At 47.1% G+C, this 11,665-nt stretch overlaps 1 protein-coding gene across 1 annotated transcript; it reads left to right on the forward strand.

Moving 5' to 3' along the window:
* The first annotated feature begins 10,285 nt into the window (after positions 1–10,285).
* Positions 10,286–11,368, forward strand: LOC117130501 (uncharacterized protein At3g60930, chloroplastic-like). Its single transcript, XM_033283317.1, has 2 exons — positions 10,286–11,006; positions 11,085–11,368. Exons 1-2 carry the CDS (start codon positions 10,286–10,288, stop codon positions 11,366–11,368), a joined length of 1,005 nt encoding a protein of 334 aa, XP_033139208.1.
* Positions 11,369–11,665: the final 297 nt, after the last annotated feature.

Below are 11,665 nucleotides of genomic sequence, written 5' to 3' on the forward strand. Positions count from 1 at the left end.
GTTTACGGGCTTTGGGTTAGGAAATCGTAGGATGGGCCTCGAGTCGTGTTTTAGGTCTCTTTGGACCGTCTTCCGACTCGAGACGTTTACTACGAAGTATCCGTGGTTTCTCATCCGCGAAGTTTGATCGATGAGTTGGAATAGCGGAAAACATAGACTGAGCTTGCTACGGTCTTTGGGAGATAGCGTTCGAAGATTTGACGAGAATGCATGGATTGATGTCTGTCGATGTTCGAAAGAGTTCAATCGCTACACGGCGACCGAACTTTGGCTCGAGCCCGGTCGCTACATAGCGACCGAGCGGGACGAGCGCTCGGTCGCTACGTAGCGACCGAGCTTTGGCTTGAGCTCGGTCGCTACGTAGCAAACGAGCGGGACGATCGCTCGGTCGCTATGTAGCGAACGAGCTTTGGCTCGAGCTCGGTCGCTACGTAGCAACCGAGCGGGACGATCGCTCGGTCGCTATGTAGCGAACGAGCTTTGGCTCGAGCTCGGTCGCTACGTAGCGACCGAGCGGGACGATCGCTCGGTCTCTATGTAGCAAACGAGCTTTGGCTCGAGCTCGGTCGCTACGTAGCAACCGAGCGGGACGATCGCTCGGTCGCTACGTAGCGACCGAGCGGGACGATCGTTCGGTTGCTACGTAGCGACTGAGCTTTGGCTCGAGCTTGGTATCTACGTAGCGACCGAGCGGGACGATCGCTCGGTCGCTACGTAGCAACCGAGCTTGGCCGGGCTCGGTCGCTACGTAGCGACCGAGCGGGATGATCGCTCGGTCGCTACGTAGCGACTGAGCTTTGGCTCGAGCTTGGTCGCTACGTAGCCACCGAGCGAGACGGACGCTCGGTCGCTACGTAGCGACCGAGCTTGGCTCGGGTTTGGTTGCTGTATAGCGACCGGACGGCGTGTATGCGTGGTGATCGAGCTTGGTTTGTTCGGTTTGAATCTCAAAGGACACTTCTTCGTAAAAACTTCGTATTGGTTATACTTTACGAAAAGTGTATCCTTCTTTTTACTATCTCTTTCGGAAATACGATCTCCGAGGATTTTCGGGTGGTAATTCCGTCGTGACCGTTTTTGACCCCAACAATGTGTACTAATGGACAGCCACAGACGTCCTGTGTTGTTACAGGCTGGAAATCAGGGTGGCAAGATGGATGATGGAAGCTTGGATGGGTCGACCAAAGAGATGATTGGATGGGTGATATGATGGAATGCAAGTTATGAACCTGAAAACAAATGCAAAAACAAATGAGATATGATTTCTAATATGATAAAACAAGATAAATCAAGATAGATAGGATGGAATTAGGCTGCTGGTCTTGAGACACTTTCAGCCTAATCAGTTGATGATTGAAGTGGATTGAGATGGTGCTTTGATTGCTGGACTGATGTGTAACACCCGATCAGGCCGACAAGGCCGTGGTCGAAGTCTTACGGAGCTCGGTCTACTTCCTAGCCGAACGTCTTAATTTTTGCCCTTTATTTATAATATCGCCTAAAGGAGAGGGCTAACTTAGATCTTAGCTAAAGACTTCCCTGGTCATTAATATCCTAGATCCTTTCAACAGTTACGCAGCGGATTATTCTCTAGTAAACCATTGGTCTAAAACCAATCTAACACTTGTCTGGTCGACTCACCTTACCCTTGGTCAGTTTACTCAACTACCAATTAGCTTAAGAACAATCCTAAACCCAAACCAAGCCATACGATTCTGAGGAGTTTGTGGTTATGCCATTCGGTCTGACCAATGCGCCTGCTGCATTCATGAAAATGATGAACAGCGTGTTCCGAGACTTCCTGGACGAATCAGTGATCATCTTCATTGATGATATCCGGATTTACTCCAAGGATGAGGAATCTCATCGGAAACACCTGAGAGCCATGCTGGAACGATTACGGAAACACAAGCTCTATGCAAAACTCAGTAAATGCAGTTTTTGGCAGAAGAGCATTGGGTTTCTCGGCCACATTGTGTCCGGTGAGGGCGTCTCGGTGGATCCAGAGAAGATCGGGGCAATCAAGGATTGGCCTCGACCACGCAGTGCCACGGAGGTCAGAAGCTTCCCAGGGCTGGCAGGTTATTATAGAAAGTTTTTGAAAGGATTCACAAGCTTGGCTCAGCCTATGACACGGTTGACCGGGAAGGACGTTAAGTTCACATGGTCTGAGGAGTGTGGGAAATGTTTTTCCACGCTTAAGGACATGCTGACTAGCGCACCCATTCTGGTTCTTCCAGAGGCCGACCAACCCTATGTGGTTTATACGGACGCGTCCATAACAGGACTAGGTTGCATATTAACCCAGCATGGGAAGGTCATCGCCTATGCGTCAAGGCAGTTGAGAAAACATGAGGGAAACTACCCCACCCATGACCTTGAAATGGCTGCGGTAGTGTTCGCCTTAAAGATTTGGCGATCATACTTGTATGGTGCCAAGGTTCAGATACTTATGGACCATAAGAGTCTTAAGTATATATTAACCCAGCCTGAGTTAAACTTAAGACAGAGAAGGTGGATGGAGTTTGTAGCTGATTACGATCTGGATATCACCTATCATCCGGGAAAGGCTAATCTGGTCGGAGATGCCTTGAGCCGAAGAAGGGCCGACGTATCAGCCAAACGAGAAGCGGACGACCTGGACGGTACGGTTCGTGCCCTACGGTTGAACGCATCGACCAAAGAGTCTGAACCACTCGGATTAGAGGCGGTCAATCAGGCCGACCTGCTTACCCGAATTCGGTTGGCTCAAGGTCAGGACGAGAACCTAAACAAGGTTGCTCAGAATGATAGGACGGAGTACCAAACTGCAAAGGATGGTACCATCCTAGTAAACGGTCGGATCAGTGTTCCTAATGATAGAAGTCTAAAGGAAGATATTATGAGGGAGGCTCATAAGTCCAGATTCTCGGTTCATCGCGGAATGGGTGGCCAAGTGTTCCACTTGCCAACTCATCAAAGCAGAACATCAAGTGCCTAGTGGGTTATTGCAAAGCTTGCCTATTCCGGAATGGAAATGGGATCACATCACAATGGACTTTGTGACTGGGTTCCCTACCACGAGGAATAAGAAAGATGCGGTTTGGGTTGTGGTTGATCGCCTAACCAAATCAGCACACTTCCTGGCTATCAAAAAGTCGGATGGGGTAGATCAGATTGTACGTAAGTACATTGATGAGATCGTCCGACTACATGGTGTGCTGGCAAGCATAGTTTCAGATAGGGATTCAAGGTTCACATCTTACTTCTGGAAGGCTTTCCAAAAGGCTTTAGGAACAAGAGTGAACATGAGTACAGCCTATCACACACAGACGGATGGACAGTCTGAACGTACGATCCAGACATTGGAAGATATGTTGCGAGCATGTGTTCTAGACTGGGGTGATTCCTGGGAGAAACATCTACCTCTGGTAGAATTTGCTTACAACAATAGCTTCCATAGTAGTATTGGCATGTCGCCATAAGAAGCTCTGTATGGGCGTCCATGCAGGACACCCTTATGCTGGACCCAAGTTGGGGAACGCAGCATGATTGGTCCGGAGATTGTCGAAGAGACAACCAAAAAGATCAAGTTCTTGAGGGACAAGATGAGACAGGCACAAGACCGCCAAAAGAACTATGCAGATCGAAGAAGGAAATATCTCGAGTTCCAAGAAGGTGACTTGGTGTATCTCAAAATGATTACCTTCAAAGGACGGGTCCGGATTTCCGGAAGACGGAAGTTAGATCCGAGATACTTGGGGCCGTTCAAGGTCATTGAAAGGGTTGGGATGGTGGCCTACAAGTTGGACTTGCCGGCCAAGATGGACACCTTTCATAATGTGTTCCACGTCTCCCAACTTCGGAAATGTTTGACGGACCAAGACATCGCTCTTCCTGCCATTCCAGACGATCTTGGTAAGAACCTAACCTTGGAAACGAGGCCAGTTCGAATCATAGATAGGATGGAAAAAGCAACAAGGAAGAAAACGGTCCAGATGGTCAAGGTCGTCTGGGACTGTAATGGTCAGGATATAATCACTTGGGAAACCGAAGCTAGAATGAAAGCAGAGTACCCAGAGTGGTTGTGTCAATTTGTTTCCGAGGAAGCATTTGATTCGGATTCGAAGACGAATCAATCCCAAGGGGGGGAGACTTGTCACGCCACCAATCCTGAATAGGATTGTCGGGACGGCCATGGTTCGAGGAAACGTGCAAGCCAGTCATAGGACATCAAGGCAAGCGTTCCATGGTCGAGAAAGAAGGTTAAGGACATAAGGAAACTTAGACTTAACCTTATACAAGCTAAGAGACAGCTAGGACGAGTAAGACGGTAACTGGACGAAGTGAACGAGTAGCTCGGCCAGCTCAATGAAGCTAGGTTCAGTTCACTCCAGCTCAGTCCCTACTAAGTCAGCTCCACTAGCTGGACTACTAGCTCACTCAGCTGAGGCAGCTGAGAGTCAGCTCATCTCAGCTAGACGGACTGTCCGGGCTTTAGGCCGATGGTCCGGGTCCGGGTCAGTGGCGGGCTGTGAGGGCCGGCCATGAGGCCATGAGCTGTTGGGTCATTGGGCAAGGCCGTGAGCTAAGTCCAGGAGGCTTGGGGCGTGGGTTGGGCTTGTGACCGACCCCAAACCCAATCAGAAAGGGCGAAGGGATGCAAGTGGCCGAAAGGGGACAACCCTTGGCCGATGGTGCACATTCGCTAGCAAGTCATGCCTGTTCGTGGGGCAAGACTTACCCCCTCGTTTTCAATAAATATGGGGGCTCTCTGGTCGATTTCATTATCCAACTCCAGAGTAAGATACTCAGAGAAAAACGTAGAGAGAAAGAAAGAGAGAAAGAGAGAGTTCCGGCCAGGAGAAAGGCCGATTATGGTGGTGTTGTTTTCCGGCGACTCTGATGGTTTGAGAACTAACTCCGGTCAAGAATGGGAGATCAAGACAAGGAGAAGAGCATGTAGAACCCAGACGTGGTTCACAAGGTATGTGATGGGCCGTGGCTTCATCAGACCGAACGGACGGTCCATGCGACCGCACCGCAGCTCTGCTCGGTTCCTAAGTCCCATCCGGCTCTCCTTATATGTTTCAATTCGTTTATCTTCTCTTCTCTCTGGTTAAACACGAAAGGTTGTGTTGGTTGAGTCCAAGGGACACGTCCCTAGGCTTTGGCCAAACATAACCAAACCGCTAGCCTAGACACGGGTCGGTTAGAGGGATGATCCGATCGCACCAAGACTGGGCGGTTAGGACGAACGGTTGGGAATGACCCAAAGGGCACGAGTTGTCAAGAGTCGTGAGTGTCCGAGAGGCACGAATGGCCAAAGGGTACATGTTCCAAACGGTGTCTTTCGGGACAGGTTAGGACGGATCCTTATGGATCAGCCTATGGCTTGTCTAGTTAAGACAAGTTCATGGTTTTTCTAAGCCAAGGTAGAGTTGCAAGGTCTGACCGGTTGCTAAGCCTTCCGGATTAGGCTTGAGGCTTACTCGGCCGATTGGATCCAGGCCTAAGGCCGGATCAGGTAAGGGATTCCGTTGGGCCATTGAGCCGGACTCCATTGGCCGGTCGCACCTAGATTCTATCCGGTTAGACGGATTGGTCTTTGGGGACGATCCGGATCTGTTCGTGTGTTCTGTTTATCTATTCTGGACTATCTATCTGATTCTAAGTCAAGGGGTGGTTGGTTGAATGACTTAGGATACGGTAGGTAGGTTCATACGTTTATGATTATGTTGACTGAGGTTTATCTAAGTTCTAGGAACCAAGCCAAGCATTGTAGAATCAATCCGTTCTATTCTCGGTTATGATTAATGCTTATCTGGTTGTGGTTTCAGGAACTAAGGATGGTTCTGGTCAAGCCAAGGAGCCGTGAAGGCTCGGTCAGTGAGAGGCTGTGTAACGTGTGGTTAGATGATGCTAGGGATGACCTAGTGATTGTCTATGAGACTGTTAAGAAGTTGTGTATTGAATCTCATGTTTCTAAGTAATACAAAGTTTATACATTGTTATTCCGCTGTGCAATCTATTCCTTTGTTTATGAACCTCATATTCGAATATGACTTAGTAAAGAAAAGACTTAGAATGCATCAGACAAGCAAAGAAATTAATAAGTAAGCATTCGTATCCAGTTGGGTCGAGAGACCAGGAACGGGTCTTACAGGTAGACCGACTAACTAAGATTGCTCATTTTCTACCCATTAGAATTGTTGACAAGGTAGAAGTACTGGCAGAAGTTTACTTAAAGAAGATAGTACGATTACACGGAGTTCCTGCCAACATAGTATCTGATCGTGATCCAAGATTTACGGCTAAATTCTGGAGAGCTTTCCAGCAAGTATTGGGGACTGATCTTCATATGAGTACATCGTTTCACCCTGAAACTGACGGGCAGATGGAGCAAACAATCAGAACCTTGGAAGATTTGCTAAGGATGTGTGTTTTAGACTGGTCAGGTACATGGGAACAATACTTACCTTTGGTAGAGTTCTCTTATAACAACAGTTACCGTGCAAGTATTGGAATGTCCCCATATGAGGCATTATATTGACGACCTTGCCGCACACCACTGTGTTGGGCTGAAGTTGGAGAAAGACATATGTTAGGACCAGATGTAGTAGATGAAACAACAGAAAAGATAAAGATTGTCCGGGAGAATATGAAGAAAGCTCAAGACAGGCAGAAGAAGTATGCCGATCAGAATAGACATGAAGTAATATTTCAAGTTTGTGATTGGGTATATTTGAAGGTGGCCGCACAGAAAGGGAGAGATAGATTCGGAAAAGTGGAAAAGTTAGCCACTCGATATATAGGACCATACCGAGTGATGCAACGGGTTGGAGAAGTAGCCTATCAATTATAGTTACCCTCAGATATGGCTCTTCACCCAGTTTTCCATTTCTCGATGTTAAGAAGGCATATACGAGATCCTACCGAAGTAGAGCCGCAACGAGTAGAAAACCTTCGCTCCAACCTCACTTACCCTGAAGGACCACTACGAATCGGAGAAAGACGAATAAGAAAACTGAAGAATCGAGAGATTCCTCAAGTGCAAGTATTTTGGGGAAAACAGCGTCGAGTAATTGTGATATGGGAAGATGAAGAGAGGTTTAGAGCAACTCATCCTAAACTGTTTTTGGAAGATGATGAAGATCAGATGGGTGGAGCATCAAACCACTAAGAATTTGGAACGAATTCTATTAAGAGGGGGAGAATGTAATAACCCTCTTTAATGAGTAAAACACAGACAAGGAAAAATCTTGTAACAGCCGAGAAAATTACTCAAGTAAGTGGAAGTCGGATTGATCTTTTTCCGTGGATGTTTGTGAATCCCAAGGTACATTAGAAAAATTTAGAAAGTCTTAGAATGGTTTTCCATCTGAAGAAATAAATTCTTCAGGATGTTTAGTGGATTTAAAATGCTCGCGGTTCGGCCTAGAACGTCCTAGTCGGATGAGAAAATTAATCGAAAATTTATTATAAGGCCTTAAGATAGGAACGACCATAGAGTTATTTTAGAAATGTTTTGGTCTAAGAAATCTAGGTTTTTTTCAAGGAGAAACATTTCCGCCAGCTCGGATCAGCTTATAACACGTTCGGGATTTAAATAAGGCCCATTCGGGCCCATCTACGATGTGTTAAGCATATCCGGAAGCTTCTGGAGGATGCAGCAGCTTGTCTACCTCCTTAAGCAGCTAGACATGTGTTACTCCTTTAGTGGAGAATCCTCCAAGCAGCTCTTTCTTATGTCCTATTGGTTGAATTGGTGGCTGGCCACAAAACTTGTTTTAATTGGACAGATTTGTGGCTGCACACCAATCTCTTCCAATTGGTTGCATGGGGCACCCATGACAGCTCCTGCTTGTAACGCACAACCTATACCTTCTCCTGAGCTAATTCTCCAGCCTATAAATAGCAGACCACCCCCCCTTAGTCATTTCTCATGCTTAGAACCCTAACCATAGAAGCTCGAAAAAATCTAAACCTTGAGATTTCTAAAGCTCTAGAATTTTCCGATAAAATTTTAAAGTGAAGCCGACCGCGAGATAGAAGCATTTCCAGTCCAAAACTTTCATCTAAGTGTTGAGGTGAGTCTCAGTTATGGGTTATGATTGTTGTGTGTGCGACTAGCGCCTACAAAACAAGAGTATTGGTTGATGCATAGCTAGGTTGCGCGTTTAGATATATAATGTTATGATAATGATTGATGTTTGTGAAAGATATTGAGTTATATCGTTGGGCTTCGGCTCGAGGGGTATAACATGATTATGATACATTGATGTTGTGTTGCATATACTTATGTCATTGCATTATATTTTTTGGGCCTCGGCTCAGATAATATAACATGTTTGATCATATCTTAACGGGGAAACCCGTAAATCCACAGACTTGATCCGTGAGAGTCCGACACTCGGGTGGAGTGTCGTGAGAGTCATTTGTGTCCACTCGAGGCCCGTGCCCTGTCCGGGGCCTTACCAAAATTAGTTCCGGGCAGGACGCGAAGACACGTGTGATATGGTTAGCTACCCTCGACCGTGTAGCTGCATGACGATGCGGCAATTGTGTTATCCGGGCCATCGGCTTTTTAGAGTTTGTGTTTAGAGTCAATGGGCGCAAGAAGGGATGTATTATGGACTTTGTATCGAGTTAGGAACTACTGGCGAGAGGCAGTCCTCTGTGGGAACCGAAATTCGTACTGTCGATTTCCGTTTAAATAAGGAAACTAGAAAAACCCTAATTTCCCAGAAGACCCGGATATCTGCTAATTACCACACGTCAAGCAATCAGAACACGATAATAACAACGATAAAGAATAAAAAATCAAAAAAAGAGCAAAGAAGATCTTATTCCGAATTTGCGTATGAGCGTTTACAACAAGGTATAAGCCTGGGCTCGAGGACTGTCAGCGAGATTCCAAGTTCTACCAACCCTAAGACGGCTAAACCTAATTGAGTCGCAGCTCGAAATAGCAAAAACAGAAAATTGCCTAAATTGCTCTAAGTGCTAAGTTTGCTCTGAAAAAGTTCTTTTTATGCTCCTCGCCTAGGACTCCTTATATACTAGCTCCAAGGTCGGTTTACGCTTTTACTCTTCTGCCCTTAAGCCGTCATAGCATAAAAATGGAGATATTCCATTTTTCCTGATCTTCACAATTATCTTCAAAACTTCTGTATTTATCCGCGGAAACTTGACATTTATCCTTCCTTGTGGACCAAGCGTAAACCGTGCTGCGGTTTACGGGCTTTTGGTTAAGAAATCGTAGGATGGGCCTCGAGTCGTGTTTTAGGTCCCTTTGGGCCGTCTTCCGACTCGACACGTTTGCTACGATTTCTTTTGATAAAGAACGAACTTTCCGCGGTTTCTAATCCGCGAAGTTTGATCGATGAGTTAGAATAGCGGAAAGCATGGACTGAGCTTGCTACGGTCTTTGGGAGATAACATTTGAAGGTTTTACGAGAATGCACGGATTGGTGTTGTATCGATGTTCGGAGGAGTTCGATCGCTACACAGCGACCAAACTTTGGCTCGAACCCGGTCGCTACGTAGCAACCGAGCGGGACGAGCGCTTGGTCGCTTACGTAGCGACCGAGCGGGATAAGCGCTCGGTCGCTACGTAGTGACCGAGCTTGGCGCGGGCTCGGTCGCTACGTAGCGACCGAGAGGGACGAGCGCTCGGTCGCTACGTAGCGATCGAGCTTCAGCTCGAGCTTGGTCGTTACATAACGATCGAGCGGGACGAGCCCTCGGTCGCTATGTAGCGACCGAGCTTTGGCTTGAGCTCGGTCGCTACGTAGCGACTGAGTGGGTCGGACGTTCAGTCGCTATGTAGCGGCCGATATCGGCCCGGACTTGGTTGCTACGTAGCGACCGGATGGCGTGTATGCATGGTAATTACGCAACGACCGAGGTTGGTTTGTTTGGTTTGAATCTTCAAGGATACTTCTTCGTAAAAACTTCGTATTGGTTATATTTTTCGAAAATTATATCTTTCTTTTTACTATCTCTTTCGGAAATACGATCTCCGAGGATTTTCGGGTGGTAATTCCGTCATAACCATTTTTGACCCCAACAGTTAGCCCCCCAGCCCGTTAGGATCATGCATCGTAGGATCCTAGCGTGCAGTTAGGCATGTTTGGCAAGTTAGGCGTGATGGATGGAATTAATATCCGAAAGTCCGAGCTTGAATAGTAAATCCTCATGCCTATAAGAAGGGAGATAACTGGTTTCTAGATTTTTACTTCATTATCTTCTCAAAGTTTAAGAGTGAAAGGATCCTTCAACTTCCCTTTCCTCCTTGTTGAGAATGTCTCGAGGGATTTCGGGAGACGCTCGGGCCACTCTCTTCAATCGCGGAACTGTCCGTGATGGACGCGGTGAGGTTGTCCAAGAGATCGAGTTCGTGGCACACTCTGTTGACCCCGCTGAGGCTGACACATATTGGGTGCCTATGTGTAATGTGGAAGGACCGCCTCCCGAGCCGTGGGTTCCCATGAGGCCTTTTTCGGAAAGGGTCGTTGGGAGACCGAGCAGGTGTACCCTTCCGTTCCTTGGAACCGTACGCAGCTTCTGTCACGTTCCGGAAAACGTCGACTTTCGATTACCCCTCGAGGGGGAGAGGGCTGACGAGCCTACCGAAGGCTTTTTTACTTTGTACGAGGAGCATCTGATGCGTGCTCGCCTATGGTTTCCCATTCCGTCGGTTATAGTAGAGCTTCTAAACCGTTTGGAAGTTTCGATAAGTCAGATCTCTCCCCGCGGTATAAAGCATCTTGTTGGGTTGCTAGTCTTGGGATATGAGCGAGGCATGGAGCTTACTGCTGATTATCTCGAAGCTTTCCTTACCCTGTCTCGTGTTGGGACTGATCGTCTATATGCTTTTAAACCGTGTACTTTTATGGAAGTCCTGAAAGGATTCCCTCAGGGCGATCGTGGATGGAAGAGTTATTTTTTTTACGTTAGATTGGATCAAGCCTCGGTCGCCGCGGAGTGCCTTCCATCGTTTAGGCGACTGTGGGGGTTAGGAGGTAACGTGTTGAATGATCGCTCGTTGTTTTCTTACCACCCGTTTTTTACTTTATATCTGAACTATGTTTATTTTGTAGTGCACAACCCGATTCCCCCTTTTCCGGAAGATCTATGCGTTGTTCGAAACCTTCTCCGTGGTGGCCCGCTGTTTTGGGGTCACTTTTCTCCCGAGAGGGTCCGCGCTGCAGTCGAAGCTCATCGATCTCGTTTCAGTTCGTCGATTGATGATGACATGGGGGTGTTTTTTGAAGATACCTCCTTGCCTGCTGTCTATGCCACTAGGCAGAGTAGTGGTCAAAGGCCGACCGAGATTGAGGATGATGCAGAACCGACCGTTGAGGATCCCATATTTGGTGGGTGAGAAGGTAGCGATTGGACGGACCGATCCTTTGCATCGATGGTTGAATTGGATTATCGTTTATCTGTTTTTAGCCGAGTGTGGCCTTTTAAATTTGGATTTCGTTTAGGCCTAGATGGCCGTATTTAAATTTTCCGGGACTGGCCGTTGTTGGCTTCGAATCCCCTTATTGCTTTACGCGGTTTTATATGAATGTTTTGTTTTTTGAATTTTCCTGAGTAGGTTCGAAGTAAATATGAGTTGTCGTCTCATATTTAATTCCGATGAGACGTTCGATCTGTTGGTTCGTTCGTGATTTTT

The sequence above is a fragment of the Brassica rapa genome, unplaced genomic scaffold (assembly GCF_000309985.2).
Source record: "Brassica rapa cultivar Chiifu-401-42 unplaced genomic scaffold, CAAS_Brap_v3.01 Scaffold0515, whole genome shotgun sequence".
NCBI lineage: Eukaryota > Viridiplantae > Streptophyta > Magnoliopsida > Brassicales > Brassicaceae > Brassica > Brassica rapa.

Coding starts and splice junctions, on each gene's coding strand:
- LOC117130501 (XM_033283317.1), top strand. CDS start 10,286: ATGTCTCGAGGGATTTCGGGAGACGCTCGGGCCACTCTCTTCAATCGC. Junction 11,007..11,084: donor GCGACTGTGGGGGTTAGGAG/GTAACGTGTTGA, acceptor TTTATTTTGTAG/TGCACAACCCGATTCCCCCT.